Source organism: Haemaphysalis longicornis, unplaced genomic scaffold, assembly GCF_048455015.1.
Source record: "Haemaphysalis longicornis isolate Haplotype H1 unplaced genomic scaffold, Haemaphysalis longicornis Haplotype H1 scaffold_14, whole genome shotgun sequence".
Taxonomy (NCBI): domain Eukaryota; kingdom Metazoa; phylum Arthropoda; class Arachnida; order Ixodida; family Ixodidae; genus Haemaphysalis; species Haemaphysalis longicornis.
In genome coordinates this window covers 14352505-14370257 of record NW_027526245.1, presented here as the reverse complement: position 1 = coordinate 14370257, position 17753 = coordinate 14352505, and the positions used below count along the sequence as shown (strand labels likewise).

Here is a 17753-nt window from a genome sequence, read left to right as displayed (position 1 = left end):
AATGCAACTCGAGGGGCAAACGAGAGGGGCACGCGAGGAAAAAAAGGCGGATAAAGTGGGCAAAACTTTCACTGTAAAATGTCATATGCGCTGCTTTCGAAAGCGCCCATGAAATATCCTCCGCGGCGGTAAGCCTAATCGCCTCTGTCGGGGCCGCTGCCGCCGCCGCATGCCGCTGCTTTGCCATTCCTTGGAGTTCGCTCATGCTTGTTGGGTTTCATCGTTCCAGCATGCATTTGTGAATCTTTATGAACATTGCGCGCGCGTTTTTTTCACGCCGCATCCGCGATTGTGCGCCTGACCAGTTTCACCAATGGGGAGGCGCGCACCCTATGGCGGGGGCTTCAAAGTGCTCGGGGACGCCTGCTGGCCCCGCCAGAGACGATTAGGCTTACCGCTGCGGAGGATATTTGATGGGCGCTTTCGTAAGCGGCGCGTATGACGTTTTACTGTGAACATTTCGCCCACGTTATCCGCTTTTTTTCCCCTCGCGTGCCCCTCTCGTTTGCCCCTCGAGTTGCGTTTCAGCGAGCGGCTAGAAGCGGCCACTGGAGCTACCCACATCGTGCGGGTGGTCAGGGTGCCTCTGGCTTGTGGGGCGCGTTTTTGAGGGGACAAAACGCTCCTTGCAGTTCACGCTGATGCCCGCGTAGACGATTAAGCTCCGATAGAAACAAACAGTGTGCCAGCCGTGTATGCACGCCACGTTTTCTTTTGCAGGAAACGCTTCACAGGATGAAAACTTCATTATAACCACGAACTTCAATGTAGCGAAATTTCAATGTAACGAAGTAAATTACAAATTTTACCGACTTCGTTACATCGAGGTAACTGACTTTTGGCAATAAATTTTCAGTTTGTGGGCATTTTTTCTGTCGTTCATGCTTCATTTTCTCGGCAATAAAATTCCCACAAAAGTGAATTTTTCGGCTATCTCTGGCGGTTTTGGTTGCGGGGTTCGACTGTGGTACGAATAGTACCTCCATGAATAATTCAATTTGCGAATCAAATATCCACTATTCAATTTTCAGGGTGTCTAGCAAATCGCCTAATTCAATTTCCCTGACTTTTCCCTGTTTTGCATGACCATTTTAAATGAAATTCCCTGACCTATACAACAGGCGCCATTCTGTGGAAATGGTCCGTGAAGCATACAAAAAGTGTAGAGAAAACACATTCTATCATAGGGAATCCTATCATAAGGAGACACATTTGTTGCAAGTGCCCTATATAACACTCAAAATGCATTTTGATTAACTTCAGTTTGAGGTTCGCTTGCCTCCAGTTACGGCTTCAGAGAGTTTATTTCATCTTGCGGAATAGAAGCTTCAAGTTGCGCTTCAGCGAGCACCTGTTGCTTTTTGTCTCGTTTGTCCTGGCTTGACATGCAACGTGAACTGCAAGGTGCGTTTTTGCACGCGATTCGGGCGCGTCGGCATTGCGCGTGCGATTTTTTTCGCGCCCGCGTGCCCGCGTCGACAATTCGCGCGCGCGGCAGCTTCTGCTTCGCTCGGAAACGACGCGCGATGTGCACGGCAGTGGGAGGAGTCGGACAGCCGCGCGCCTCATGGCGGCAGTTTCGAAGCTCTTGAGACAGCCGGCTGGCTCCGTCAGAGATGTTTAGGCTTACCACCCCGGCAGGTGCTGCATGGCGCTTTCACAAGCGGCGCAGATGATGTTTTATAGTACCGTTTTCGCTCACATTATAAGCTCCTTTGCTCACAAGCAACTTCGTGCGTGCCTTTTAGAGAGTGCTTAGAAGCGGTCGTTCGAGCTACCGTCACCACTTCGCGGTCGAAGCCTCCGCCGGCAGCACCGCGCGCAGCGTGCGGGTGGTTCCGCGGCAGCGTCAGCGCACCTGTGACGTGCGCAGCGCGTTTTCGAGAGCAGAAAACGCCTCATGCGGTTCACGCTAAACCATAACATGTTCCTTTTTGATTATGTGATTCTGGCTCCTGATGTCATAAGAAAGAAGTTCTTTCAAAATTAGCTCCCAAAAAGCGATTCCTTCTAAAATTCGCCGAAAAAAAAAGCGCATTGTGCGTGCGATTTGGGCACCACCTACATTTTCCCTCTGCGCAAGTGCACCCAGCATGGCACCCAGCGAACTAAGCCAGCTGCGAGCTGCGTGAACCGCACGGCGAGTTTCTGCATGCGATTCGTGCGCGGTATTTTCATGGCCGCGTCGACGATTTCATGCCTGCGGTGGCTCCTTTCCTGCACAAGCAAGTGCGTTTCTGCCTTATTAAATGCCTTGTTATTAAAGTATGACTTTTCTTCGTGCGGTTAGAAGCGGTCGTTGGAGCTACCCATGGAGGAAGATGGAGCTACCGCACCACTATATACACCATAGCACTACTCCGCGGCCGGTGCTGCCGCCATGTTGCCAGCGCCTGCCGCTCGTTCCCGCGGCGGCGTCAGCGCTCAGGCGTGCGCGGCGCGTTTGCGCTGGCAGAAAAACCAGAAAACGTTTCATGCGGTTCACGCTTTCGTCGCGCGCGAACGTGTTGCGTTTGGGAACTTCTTGGGGGCCTCCAACACTGATTTCCCCTATTTTAAAACTGTGTGGGCAGGCCCCGAAGTAATTTTCCCTGACTGGTACTACTTGATTGAAAAATTCCCTGACAATTTCCTGACTTTTCCCGGTTTTCCCGGTCGCTAGACACCCTGATTTCGTGAATAGTCCAGTGGAATTGGCCCGGCTCTGCGAAGGTGAGAGATGCCAGTGCACTCTGGCGGTAAGTGGCCGTGTTGCTGCACTGCCGGCGAAGGCCCCACCCACTCGCTGTGGCGGTGGCTCGCCCTTCCTGCCCGTGCGCGCTCTTGCAGAAGCGGCGGTGGGGGAGTGCAGGCCACCTCTCCGCCGCACATCCTTGACGTTTGCCCCGAGCTTCCCAAGGAGTGCCTCATTTGGTTCCCTGATAGCAAGCCGTGCTAACACCAAGCAACACTGGCTCGTGCACGGCAACTCTATCGTTCTTCCGAAGGGCCTTGTCGTGGTCCGTGCTTTTGTGTCACATTTGCCCACCTTGAGGAAGAGCCGGTGCTCCTCGGCGCTGAAGTCGCGCTCGAGGACGTCCCAGAGCCAGCCGACGAGCCGGTGGCCGCTGTGGAAGCCGCCGAAGTACTTGGTGTGGCGGCGCAGGTCATGCAGGTCGACGGGGGCGTTGTCGCCCGCGATGAGGCGCTGCAGCTCGGGCGTCGAGAAGAGGGTGAGCCAGTCGGGGCTGACGAGGGCGCGGAAGCCCCGGCGGAAGGCCGCCGCCTGCTCCTGGATCTGGCTGTGCATGCGGAAGTGGGCCACCAGGTGCAGGTAGCTGATGCGGTTGGCGCTGGTGACGGCCAGGGCGCGGCCGCCGGGCACCAGCTCGTGGCTCACCAGCTGGCCCATGCAGTCCTCGTCCAGCGAGAAGGTCAGCGCCAGCTCGGCCACGTCCCCCGGGTAGTGCTTGAGGCAGGTCAGGCTGCGGTACAGCTCGGCGTCCAGCGAGGGCAGCTCGTCGATGCAGCTGTACAGCGCGCTGTGCTGGTGGCCCAGCAGCTGGCTCAGGAAGAACGAGGCAAAGGGCACGTCCACCACGATGCCCTGCGCAGGGAGAAACGTTCCTGAACCAGCTGTGCTGGCAGCCCACCAGGCACCATCCCTCGCTTACGCCAGTTTCGACGATTGTAGGGTTTAACGCAGGTGCCGTAGTGGAGGGCTCCGTCCTGATTAATTTTGACGCACGGGCGTTTCTGCTTTTCGCCTCCATCGGAAAAGCAGCCACCACCGCCGGGAATCAAATCCGCGACCTCAGTTTTATTTGCAACCTCTTTTCAGCACTTACACCGGGCTCCCTTTGCAAGACCCACATTTAGGATCTCAGTGCAAGCACGGGGACATTAGTGGTTAGGTGTGTTTTCAAACCATGAGCACAAGGCTGCACAAAGGGGATGATGCCACACTGCCAAGAGACTATGTCGGCAAAGGTTTAAACACCCGGCTAATTTTCCATGCCTTGCGGCACTGCCCTGTATGCCAAGCTTTCTTGCTAGAAATGACGTGAAGGATTGCATAACAGCCGTTTATGTTTTTAAAATAGAAAAGAAGAGCCAGCTCAACTTGCCGGAATACATTAGATACGCACCCGTGCCAACCTCACCCACTTTCAGCTGTCTTTAAACTGATTTAGGCAATCTTTTTTCCAAGAGTTGTTGCTTTTCGGAACAGCCTAGATGGTTCACCACGAGAAAAACCTGATCAGCACAGTTTGCTGAATTGACTAGCCACATTTTGTAATCCGTTTCAAGTGCATTGTATGTGTGATCTACTGCTTGATGCACCCACTCCTACTATGCCTCGTGCATCGAGACAGCAGTGCCTGCAGGTGAACAAACACTACCGAGACATCTCTACACGAGATGGAAGTTCAGCTCACCAGTACTGTAAACTCGAGCCTTGTCATTGGAACTGCCCTTAGGTTTGCAACCACTTGAAGGAAAGCAAGCTCCAGCCCTGCCCATCCCCGTGCAGGCACACCTGTTGCCACAGGCGAGCCCTGTACTTCAGGGCGTGGCACCAGCAGAGACGTGCCCCACTCTGGTGCAGTCTTGGGTGGTAACTAGTTACCGTACTTTTAAGTTAGAGGAACTTGTAACTGTAACACTGTTACTTCTTTACGGAGTAAGAGGTAACAAGAAATATCGTTACAGTTACTTCATTTCTATAAAAAAAATATCCAACAGCAACACTCGTTAATGGCTTTCCACTTTTTCAGACTTTCTTCTGCAGAGCCTTCGCCTACTTCATGCATGCCAGCTCACTCCCTTTGCATGGGTGAAAAACAGCTGTAGAAATGTTTAGGCGTACACGTGCGCGTGGTGTCCCATGCGGTCAGCTAAGGGCTCGAAATTTTTAAGTATGAGCTGCAGTATTTCCCTCGGCCGCACGATGTCGCTCTCACACAGGCCATAAGTAACGCTGCGACACGCGCTTAATTTAAGCGCACGTGGATGCATGTTGACACCGGAATTCAGAGTACGATGCGCAGCTGCACCATTTTCGCCACATCTGGAGCGCAGTAAAAGTGTTTTGACACAAAGGCGAACAGGAAAAAAAAAACATCCACAAACACCGCACAACGTACTGAATCTTTGCACTTTCGCGGAAGCCCAGAAAACTCCAGTCAATGCGTTGCCTTCTCATTAGCGACGTGCAGCCCCATTTCTGGGGTCGTAAAACGATGCGGGGAGTCTCTAGGCGTCCCCATGCGCGTCCAGCCCTGTGCACTGTAGAGTGTTCGATTGACAAGTCGCAGTTCCTTGCGACCATTGTGCGCTTTTGAGACCCCTGGCGTGTTTGGATGGCGTGTTTGGAGCCCCTGGTCTAGAGGCTTCGTCGAGCTGTCAACAGTGCCCGAACGAGGTCGAGGAAGTAATTAATTCCACGCCCCTTCACACATACGACAACCCTAACACACCACCCAGCATCTTGGCCAGCAGACGCCTGACAACACTGCCGCTGCACAAGGAACATTCTTGGAAAGCCTCGCGACTTCGTTTCCAGAGCTGGGGCAGAAACGAATACTGTAGCTACATCTGTTTCAGAATACCTGGGCGAGCTTCATTCGGTCTACGCCTCAAAGCAAATGAAGGGAGCGGCCTCTGGGTTCGGGAACATGGTTGCTGTGAAAGGCTGGGATTAGGAGAACAGTGTTTCCCGGTCGAGGCGAAAAAAAATCGCCTTTGTGAGGACAGGGGGCGCAGGAAAAAAACAGTTTCTATTCCCTTTGGAATAGAAACCTTGGCTCATTCCTCCAGGGGTGGGGGCGGGAGAACGACTCCGAGGGCCTACGGACAAACGTCGCTTCGGCAATAGCTCAAATTGGTCTCCGCTCCGTGTCCGACGACAAGTACGAAATAAAGTGTTAACGCAGCGCTCTTTTTCAGTATCTTTCAAAAACACCTCGACAACCGAAGTACTCCCACATCCGTTTCCCTTTTCCTCCAAAGGGCCTTCTGGCGATCCACCACCCCCATCCCCTTTTCCCCCTTCTCCCTCAATATGCAAGGCGGTCAAGCGACAACACTGTAGGCGAAAATAAATTTACTTGACACTGATTGTTTCGTACTTTTTCTGAACGTTTGGCAGCCATTTCTGTCGACACAGAGCAAGTGCAACCGCTGCCTGGGTCCCCATGCCTTCGTACGTTTCTATTTAATAAGCTAAATCTTGTTATCTAAGGATTAGTTTCATACAGTAACGGAAAAGTAACGACGTCACTTTTTTACAGTAACTGTAGCTGTAACTATAGTTACTTTTGGAAACTTGGTAACTGTAACAGAGTTACTTTTTTGGGTTAGGTAACTATAACTGTAACACTTACTTTTTTTCGGTAACGTGCCCATGACTGCTCTGGTGCACACCTTCGTCCCCGGAGAGTACGCCCCTCAGTGCCAAGCGCATTAGCCTCACCACTCCACATTGCGGCAGGGACAAGGCCCAGTGGGTGCAAGGTGCAAAAGCGCTCTCCCATGCTGAGAAGCGGGGAAAAGCAGCACCAGCCGGAGGCGCCAGGGGCGGGAGCCACCACGAGCAGCGTGTCCCGCACCAGACGCAGGACTCACCTCGTAGACAGCCTTGCCCAGCATCTTGCCGACAAACTCGAAGAGCGACAGGTGGTTCTCCTGGATGTACGACGTGGGGGACGGGTACAGCCGCTGCTCCGAGGTGGCCTGCACACACCCGTCCAAAAGGCTCACTTCTGCAGGCAGCAAGGAGACTGTGCCCTTTGGGCCCCTGCCTGTGAACTTGCACCGCAAAACCCACTCCCGCCCACACGGAGCCCAGTTCGCTTTTGAGCTTGGGCCCAGGAGGCTTTTGTGGGCAGCTAACTCTCGGAGAAGGCAGCAGTAACGCTGTACGAGCACATTTCTAGGGTAATACTACCTACTTTTTTTACTTTACTCAACTTCTGCTAAACACACAAAAAGCAAATTCAAACGGCTTTTACTCAACACTTCTCACTAAACCGATGTACCACATTATTGAAAGCCCCCCTAATTAAAACATCACAACCAATGCGAGCATCAACCAAAAAAAATCCACTACTCTTCTGGCGAAAGGACAACAATAGGGAATTGCGAAGCTTTAGAAAATCAAGCGCCAAACCGCAACCAGCTTTACAGATAGCGACTTTCCCATAGCAGTCGGCGACAATAGGAGTGAGCGCGCCGGCGTCAGCTGGGACTAAACTTGATCCCCAACCTCGAAAGCTTCACTCTGCTGCGACTGCTCGCAAAAACGTAGCAATCGTACCACGCAGCATTGAATGTACAAAGCAGCTCATATAATACCAGCCAGCACTGACAATTCGTGGTTGTCTAGACCCACTTCAACGTACAAAGTACACTGCTACAATACCTGCCTGCTCGACTACGGCATTCTTTATTGTCGAGCACTTGGCATTGAAACAGGAAAACTTTACCAACTTTGGCTTTACATCGAAAAGCTTTCTTTCTACGTGATGCTCATCTATGCGCGTGCACAGGGAAGGCTTGAATTTGTAAAAAGCAGCTCCCACAGCACCTTCTGTGCACGGAAGCGCCGCCATTGCTCCACTACAACTGGACCCACGCCTGCAGGAGCTCTGTCGGGGTGGCTTGTTACAAGCCCAACAGGTGGCAAAGTTGGGTATGGCACATCTTTTTCAGCCGACACCGGAACACCTTTACCGTGTGGCTGCCAGCCTTGCTTAGCTCTATGCATCAGATACCATCGCGTGCTGCGATGTGTCCACTGAAAGTACAAGTTGCACAGGATCTTTCAACACATTCTTCCAGGGAAGTTTGTCGCTCAGCCTTCTGTTGACGTCGATGATGCCCTCGGCATCAGACTTTCAGAAGCTATTTCCAGAATCCATGATGCTCAGATACTGCCTCCGCAGAAGCTGAAGGCCAACCAGGACTGCCGGCGAAATTTCTGATGCATTCTTGCTTTTTTCCCATTTTTTTTTGTATTAACCATGCTAACAAACGTGTCATAAGCCAATGGGAATCAACCACGCTCCCAGTGTTTTTTTTCTGATGCACTAAACGAAGCTGCGCATGCCAGGTGTATTTATTTTCTCTAATGCATATATGGAACAAAACGCTCTGCATAATCGCTAAATATGCCCGCTGTGGACGCTTTCTGCGGACGATACCCAGGCATGCATTCGAAGGACGCCATCCAGTAGCATGCTTTCGCAAGCCTAGCCAAGCAAGGATTTAGTGTTGAAAAAATTCCCATTTATGCGCACTACAGTGCAGTCCACTGTATGCAAGTGCCAAGATGATGATGATGATTTCAGGTTTAATGGCACAGGGCCGACAAAGGCAAAGAGCGCCATGACGATCGTGAATGAGATGAGAAAGATTTGTAATAAAAGCACTAGATTAAAAATTTTCTAAGAGAAACGCTGTATAGAGCCATGTTAAAACATAATGAGTATACTAAGAAAGGGTGCCTATATAGGGTCACATTAAAACACACTGAGTGCAGGCACCTAAGGTGTAAAGCCTCAGGTCCCGCCATTGTTTTGCAACACGTCATGAGCACAGGTGAGGTTATGGGCAATAAGATATGTGTTTTAAAAAACCTACGTCTGCAAGGTAGCTAAAAACTTTTTGGTAAGAGAACATGGGATGGTCTGCAAGAAATTATGAAGGGTGCAAGGGAATATTATAGGTGTACACTTCATTAAAGTGACGTTTTCTTTCAATGTTGCACATCTTGCATTCACTAAGCACATGAAGGACAGATAGCTGCCCTCCACATCGATGACACCGTGGCTTGTTTGTGTCAGTCAACAGGTATAAACGTGTGATGTGTGTGTGGCCGATTCTAAGTCTGCATAAGGCCACTTCTATTGATCTAGCATGTTTCTCAGAAGGAGGTTTTTCAATTTTCGGTTTAATGTCATGTAATTTGTTGCTTATTTCTTTATCCCACTGTTGTTGCCAGTGCTCTCGCAGCTTCCTCCTCACATAAGGTTTGAGGTCTTGATATGGAACCAGCATAATATGTATGCTTTCACGAAGGGCAGCAGCTGCAGCACTTTGGTCAGCGGCTTCATTTCCAGCAATGCCACAGTGGCCCGGAACCCAGCACACTGTGACACCAAGCTTGAGACTATAAGCCGAGTACAGAGCTCTTAGAACAGCATTAAAAGTTGGGTTTCTACTAGCCTTCAGAGATGAAAGCTTTGTAACAACACTCAGCGAGTCTGTGTATATAACTGAGCTCTTAATTTTGTTTTGGAGAATGTGGTTCAAAGCTAGCAGGATACCATATGCCTCTGCAGTAAATATACTAGTGTTCCTGTTCATTGTTTTGGACAAAGTGAATATGGGGCCAATTGCAGCACAAGACACCGCTGCAGAAGTCTTCGAGGCATCTGTGTAGAATTCAGCTGCCTTGTATTTGTCCCTGAGTGACAGAAAGTGCTGAGTAATAACAAAGTTTGGCACATTTTTCTTTTGCAGTTCTCTGAAAGACATGTCACACTGAATTGGGCAAATGTTCCACGGAGCAACCAACTCATGAATGGAGGTGCAGTAAACTTCAGCAAGAGGAACTTGTAGGTCCTTTGAGAGGCGTGACACTGCCAAAGGGAAGGGTGGTGCTATGGATGGTCGATTTTCAAAAAGTTTATTATTAGTGTTACTTTTCATAATTGCGTTCAAAGGGTGTTCCTTCATAGAAGTAATCTTTGCAGCATACATCAGAGCTGGTACTCCAAGCACCACTGATTAGATTCAACGTGAAGGGATGGAGTGGGGCTTGTTTGATATGCACCGGTGGCCAAGCGAAGCCCCAAGTTGTATACTGGGTCCAACATTTTGAGTGCTGTTGTGGTTGCAGACTGGTATACAATACATCCATATTCAATCCTTGACCTTACTAGGCTATTTAGAAGTGAAAGCAGACACTTTGTGTCCGTTCCCCATGACTGATGCAATAGTACCTTTAAATCGTTTTCAGGCATTTCGTTTTTAGTAATTTAATATGCGGTATAAATGTGAGTTTGTGGTCAAGTAAAATACCCAGAAACTTGTGTTCATTTTTTACTGGTATGGGCTGACCTTGTAATGTAATACAAGGAGGGGGATGGACACCACGCCGCCTGGAAAATACCACAACAGCACTTTTATCAGCATTCTTTATCAGCAACCCGTTCTTGTCAGCCCATGTAACCAGTCTGTTGACACTTAATTGGATTTGGCGTTCACATATCGATAAATTACAGGACTTAAAACTAACTTGAATGTCATCAACATAAGTGGAGTATGAGACAGTTCGTGGGAGAACATTTTTTAGTGAACTCATTTTAACAAGAAAAAGTGCGCAGCTCAGCACTCCCCCCTGGGTACACCATTTTCTTGAACAAAGGTTCTAGACAGCACATTACCCACACGAACCCGAAATGTGCGATCAGAGAGATAGTCCTTAATAACGTTGAGCATATTACCAGTAAGGCCAAATGACTGCAAATCTAGCAATATACCGTAGCAATATACCGTACCGTATACGCCTTCTCCATGTCAAAGAACACAGAGAAGCAGTGTTGCTTATGGATGAAGGCGTCTTTCACATATGATTCAAATGCAAACAGGCTATCTGTAGTTGACCTTCCAGACCTGAAGCCTGTCTGATTTTTGTCTAACAGACCATTAAACTCGAGAAAGTACAATAGTCGCCGATTTATCATTTTTTCGAGCAGCTTACATAAACAACTCGTAAAGGCGATGGGTCTGTAACTCGCAGCAAGACAGGATTCTTTTCCTTCTTTTAGAAGCGGTACAACGATAACCTCTTTCCATGTCCTTGGAAAACGACCCGTTTGCCATATTTTGTTAAAGAGAGAGAGTATTGCATGCAGGGTTTCACTGTGTAGGTGTCTGATCATGTCATAGCTGATTCAGTCAGCTCCAGGGGCTGACTTACCACATGTCGAGAGTGCACTCATCAATTCAAGCATGGTAAATGGAGCATTATATCCCTCATTCGAGCGTTGGTTCACACGAAGGGGCTGACGCTCTGCTGCCTTCTTATGCTGTAAAAATGTTTGTGAAGAACTGAATACATGTTCAAAGTGTTTCCCAAGAGCATCTGCTTGACCTTGTACAGTGTTACCAACACTACTTACAAGGGGAATAGGATGACTCTTGTATCCTTTTAGCTTCTTTATTCTAGTCCAGACTTTCCTAGAATCTGTATAAGAATTTATAGATGATATAAACCTGGTCCAACTTTCGTTTTTTTGCCATAGGTCGTGTACGCTTCCCTTTAGCTTTTGCCTGTTCAAACTTGAGAAGGTTGTCGGCCGTGGGATAGCGGCGTAAAAGTGCCCACGCCTTGTTCTGTTCAGACCGTGCACACGCGCAGTCCTCATTCCACCATGGTCTGGGTTTTGGGAGAGTTTTAAAAGTAGTCTCTGGAATGCTTTTCTGAGCAGAGTCAAGAATGTGGGCTGTAATCAGTGAACTTGCTGCTTCAACATCTAAATGGCATATTGTTGTAGGGGGTAGCCTGGAAAGTTCTTTGTATGTTTTCCAGTCAGCTGCTTGTAATTTAAATGTTCGAAGTGGTTCTGTGCCTTGAGAGTCATTGTTTACAGCAGTTAGTTTTGCAGAAAAATGATCACTGCCATACGGGTTGTTAAATACACTCCATTCAAGCATAGGCAGTAAGATTGCAGAGCCAATTGCAAGGTCTTTTGCTGAGTATGTGTGGTGTGTGGAGTTGTAATATGTGGGGCGTTTCTTATTAAGGATGCAACATCCGGATGTCGTGGCAAACCTTTCAATGAGTCGCCCTCGAGCATCGGCTCGCACAGATCCCCAGATGGGGTTGTGAGCATTAAAATCACCGGCTATGATGTAAGGTTCAGGTAGTTCATTGATTAGGTTTTCAAATTCGACATTGGAAAGGCGATAGTCAGGTGAAATGTAGAGAGAGCAAACTGTCACTAGTTTGCCAAAAACTATGGCTCTGACAGCTACAGCTTCGAGTGACGTCTGTAGCTGGAGGTACTGACAAGCCACAGATTTTTGGACTACTACTGCCACACCACCAGACGGCTGGATGCAATTTTGTCTGTCCTTACGGTAAACAATGTACTGTGTTAGGAAGTTTGTTTGTGATGGGCGCAGGTGTGTTTCTTGGAGACACAGTATTTGTGGTTTATGATTGGTGAAGATGTCATAAATATCGTCTAGATTTCTAAACAACCCCCTACAATTCCAGTACATAACACTTTCAGCAACCATGAAAATCCGCAAAAGAGAAAAAAGGATCATGTTCTGGATCATGTTTCTTCCCCTTTTTAGCAGGCCGGGTTTCGGGGCCCTTCTGAGCAGGTTCACTTAGGTTGTGGGTCATTTCCAGGGGCAACGACTTTACTGGCCTTTGGTTTGGTTGGTTTGCCACGACCTGTGGCACCGCGGCGCTCCTGTGAGGCCTCAGGAGCAGACGTACTTGGAGAGACATCCATGGCCTCAACCGCGGTTTCTGAAGTTGAAAGATTGTCAGAACCAGACTTTGTGCTAGAGGCCGTCGCCGCAGCACTGGGCACAGCTGGAACAGCAGTAGCCACAGGAGCAGTCTTCTGCTGTTGCACAGGTGCCGGAGACGAGGCCAGGTCCACATCGCTGACCTGGACAGGAATCGTGCTGGCGGCCTTTCGCCCAGCACTAGGTCGGAGTGCAGCAGCAGAAGCCACGGTAGCGACTTTCTGCTGCTGAGTGGGGGGCTGCGACGGGACCAGGTCAGCCTCGCTGTACTGGGTGCCCGCATCTACCAGACGACGCCCCACCCCCCGGCGAGCTGCGTCTGCGTAGTTTTTGCCCGATAGCAAGGCATGCTTCAGGCGTGCTTGTGGGAACGTTAGGTTCTCAGTGACTTTCATTTGGATTATTTCTTTTTCTTTTTTGAATGATGGACATGCACGTGAGAAGGCAGAGTGTGGTCCACTGCAGTTTGGGCATTTCACCTGTTGCTTGTTACAATCGTCACTGATGTGGTCAGTGCTTGCGCAGTGAGCACAGATGGATCGGCCACGGCACGACAGAGTTCCATGGCCATACTTCTGGCACTTGAAACACCTTCGCGGATTAGGTATGTATGGACGCACTGGACAAGAAATAAATGCAGCATGAACTTATTCGGGAAGTGTTGGACGGTTGAAAGTCAAAACAATGTGCTTAGTTCGGATTTCCTCACCTGCGCGACGTATAGTTATCCTCCGCACAGCTGTTACGCCTTGGTCTTTGAGCCCTTCGAGGAGATCGTCTTCATTCTCATGAAGTAGTTCTCGTTCAGAGATGACGCCTTGGGTTGTGTTTAGGCTACGATGTGGCGTGACCGTCACTTTTAGTTGAGCCAGGGTGTCGTGTTTCAGGAGGTTTTCACTTTGGTTTTTTCTTTGTACTTCTACCAGCAGGTCACCTGAGGCAAGTTTTTTTGCATGGTAGTCTTTCCCAGCAATGTTCTCGCGGCATTTTGCAATGAGGAACACCGATTTTTTTGCTAGGGGTGCATTTTCTTCTTCGGAGTGTACCACAAGGTATTTGTTAAAGGTTTCGACAGGTGGAGCTGCTCTGATGCTAAGTACTTCGGTGCGGCCCCTTTTCAGGGACCGATCAGGTTTTCTTGGGATGGAAAAAGAAGCCATAAATACATGGTGTACATTCGGTAGCAAGGCCGGCCGCCCACCACCGAGCCCAACAAGGGAACGTGACTTAACACGCTAGCCGTACCTTGCCACTATAACCCTATACTTGGTACCAAGGTTGATATCCTTGCACAGTTTAACCCTTGCCGCCAGGAAGAATGTAGAGATCAGGAAGGAAGGAGATGACAAGACAGGGGTAGGAGAGGAGATAGGAAAATGAAAGAGCTGAGAGGAGGACAGGAAAAGGCGACTGGCTGGTTCCCCCCGGGCGGGTCAGACCGGGGGCACAGTCTGCGAGAAGCGGGGGCCGAAGTGGCGTGTTGCCGCTGCTGGGGGGCCGTAAAGGTCCAAAACAACCCTGGCTTTGGCTCAGCCACCAGGATTCCCTTTTCCCCAGACACGGCAAAGCCACGCACAGCCGGGACGTGGGTGGGTCCAACCCACATGTGCTCGGGTCCGTGGTGTTGCAAGACACCAAGTGCCTACGGCAGTAAGCACCCCTGCGGAGCTCGGGACCGTGGTGGCGCTACTCACCAAAACACCTTGAGTACACAAGGTGCCCCCTGCGGGGCCAAGTGCCAAGAAAAACCCGTCGTTACAACCGATAATTGCCACAAGTGCAAAGGAAAACAGACAAAACAGAGGTTAGACCATTTCATTTGCATGCAAGCAAGGTCGTACTACTACTTGTCTGCAGAAAAGATACCACAGCCAGTGGGCTTCACACGAAGCTGGCGCACATCTTTCTCAAGGGCATCAACATGTGCTCTACCTAGCTGAGTGAAAGGTCCTGGGCAAAAACAAAGTCCCTGGGGGGCTGTATGATGCCTCCTGCAAAGGCGCTTCCAAGTGGGCTACTCAACCACTGTCTGGAACTTGTATCCGCGCAATGATGGCCTCTTATGATGGCCTGCCACTCAGACATCGGTCTTAACCTCCCTTTCGCAGAAAAACTGAGCCAGTTGAACAGGCACACAGTCACGTTCAAAGCAGTGCGCACTTGACACAACAGGTGAATGTAATAAGCGAACGGGCGAGTGAGTTCGTGAGCGGGGTTCGGAGAGAAAACAGCTCTCCTCCTCTCCCTTCCTCATAAGTGGCCCAGTCAACTCGTTCTCTGAGGGGTGGACAGAAGGCGGCGGCAGCTCTGATTGTCGATGCGCGCTGTCACCAGATCCACTCGTTATATCCGATATCATGGCCCCGGAGCATTATTATAAGGGTTGTATTTTACCTTATTAAAACAGATACGAAAACGGACGGTGCCACAGTCATTCATCCTTGTCCGATATATTGTTTCACCCGGTATTGGTATAAGTGGACTCCACAGCTTAAAGGAGGCATGAAGACAAAACACAAGCTTGGTTCATTCAAAAGATTGCCTCGTTAGAATCATACTGACACCACTTTTAACATGAACTTCGCTCAAATAAGCTTTATAATTAGGAAAAAAAGGTAAAGGCCATGCCACCCACTCGCTCATTTCCCGCAACAGAACCTATGATGTTGTACCAGCCAGCTCTGTGACTGGCAGAGGCCAGCAAAAGAAACGCAAATTAGGCAGAGCTTGCTGAACGGGCTATTTGCGCCTAAATGTAGTGCATATCCATTTTACAGCAGTAGGAATGGTGCGGTAAACAGCAAAAGTTACGAAAATACACGTAAACATAGAAGTACCAATGCGCGCTGCTGTTGGTACTGGGCGCACTATGCTTGTTTTAGCTGCACAGCAGCCCAACGCTTTGGCGTTGTCTTATACGACGATTGCCGAATGACGTAATCAACTTTTCCCTACGTGGCCCTGTTTGTCACGCATACTCCATTTTTCACTAAGCAATTACTTTCTACCATAACAAAAACAAGCCAGGCGTAAATACGATCAAAAAGAAAGCAACGGCGGAGTGCTAAGTAGCTAGCGCCATCTGGTAGGTTTGACGGCAAGCAAGGCTGCAGAGCTGAATGGTGCAGTGGAAGTTCGTTTGTATATGAACCGCTATGACTTTATTGTAGACTTCACCAAAAGACATGATTTGACAGGAGAACCAAAAATTTAACCTAAATTGATTAATTTCTCAGTGAATACGGCATCATTTGCTCCCACGCAAGCGCTGGGGACACTATACAACACAAAACCTTTCGAATAAAACTTGTATTTTGTCTTCATGGCGCCTTTAGGGCGTGCACTTCCCCCATATCGCCAAGGGCTGAGTACACCTGACCAAGAAAAAGACGAAATGATGACAGGTGAGCAAACGCGCATACAGCGGAGAAATGGGGATCAAATTCAGAACACGGTGGCTACGGCAAGAACTAAAAAAAGTCAATAACCAGTTCGGCATGCAGCATCGCCAAGCGTGGGCAGGTCGCTGCTACGTATAAAGCCAGTTGGGCACCAAACAAATCACCCCATAAGCAAGCAGACGATTATCGGGACAGTTTACTGCACTGCAACTGTGCTCTCTAGTACTTTGCTCATATGGGCTGTAAGGGTCAGAGGTCCAACCAGCACCTCACACCAGATCTAACGACTCGTTCCGATACATTTCCGATTACGCAAAAACACACCGAAACAGCATACTTGCGACTACCTCACAGGACACGCGGACAGTTGCAGACACAAAAAGTTTACGTCCCGCCGGCATCCTACGCCACCTCGGTCTAGGTGACCGGGCGAGACTGTTGATGCCGAGCCTTGAGCGCACACACTATCAGGCTCCCAGGCATGCGGGCACCGGGGCTGTCAGCATGCTCCTCGGGCACGCCAGGCCCGCTTGCCGGCCCGGAGGTCCGAAAACCAGGGAACGAGCAGCTTCGTCTTTTCCGTTCCTCCTTCGCGCACCTCCGTCTTCTTCCTTCTCGTCGTCGGTCCCGCCCGCACTTCCTCAGATGAGGCATTGGCCATTGGGTCATTCCGACACTCCACGCAGCACACCAACCCTCAAATCCCACACTTTACCACACGGGCATCCCATGACCTCCCGTAGCATTTACCCACCGTCGTCAGAAGGCATTTTCTGTCTACTTTTGCCCATCCATGCACCCCTCTCCAAATCCAATGGAAGTGACACCAGTACAACGAAGCAAGCGGCCTGTAAAGGGCGCACCCCTGCACACAGGGTCTTCTTGCGGGGAAGCAACCTTTAGTACTAAAGAGTACGTCATACTTACGGTTGTTCATTTTCGGGTTTTATATTTTAACACGAAAGTGTTTTATGCCAGGATACCCCAAGATTTCCCTGACGTCATATCGATCACGGAAATGACGCCAGTACACCTTTGCCGAAGCGACCCGCCAGCAGGACGTCACTCGCCAAGCACACCCACAAGACAGCAGCCGACTTGCAAGTCGTGCTCAGCTGCAGATTTCGCTGCACAGTTCACTTTTGTGTTTTACCGATTCCTATGAAAGGGGAAGTTTTTCTTCACCTCACCCATGATCAGAGTGCAGTGCATTTTGGATGGACTACAGACGGCATCAGTGAGGTTTGTTTTAAAGCTAGAGATAACCAATGCTTTGAATAGTTACACCTGGCTGAACTTGAGACGAATGAAAAATGTTTGTGTTATGACAGCACCACTGCTGACATGAGAAACAATTCAGAGAAGACTAGAGATGTTCCCTTTTTCGCCTAATAGTAATAAAAAGTTTGCCTTCATTTTATATCTAACAAGACTTCAGACAAATGAAAAAGAAATAGAACATCACCGGCATGGGAAACTAAGAGGAGCTAAACGCTGCTTTGCCCACTAATGCAACTACACTTCAGAGAAGTTAAAAATGTTTCTGTTTACACACACAGAAAGAGAAAAAAATTATTATACCCTAGTTGCGAGTTAGCGCCGTCGTGTGTGCCTTCTCTGCTTTCGTCCTGTTTCAAGCACTACTTTACCATGTGCCCACACTCTTGACTGCATACTTGACACGGGGAAACACGGAAAAAGAAAAAAAGAAAAACACAACTACAGTGGAACCCCGATAGTACGTCCCCCGGTCTTATGACGACCCGCTCCTTACGATGGACCACTGTGGTCCCGGCAAACTTCTTACAGAAACAATGC

At 49.5% G+C, this 17753-nt stretch overlaps 1 protein-coding gene across 7 annotated transcripts in view; it reads right to left on the bottom strand.

Moving 5' to 3' along the window:
• The window catches only part of LOC144165153 (ubiquitin-protein ligase E3B), a 185111-nt gene that overhangs the window by 21949 nt on the left and 145409 nt on the right, over positions 1–17753 (bottom strand). For all 7 annotated transcript variants that reach the window (XM_077695256.1, XM_077695255.1, XM_077695254.1 and 4 more), the window contains 2 exons: positions 6607–6714; positions 3029–3586 (listed from right to left, as the gene is read on the bottom strand). In XM_077695256.1, coding sequence (XP_077551382.1) covers positions 3029–3586; positions 6607–6714 — 666 coding nt within the window. The remainder of the gene's footprint in view (positions 1–3028; positions 3587–6606; positions 6715–17753) is intronic.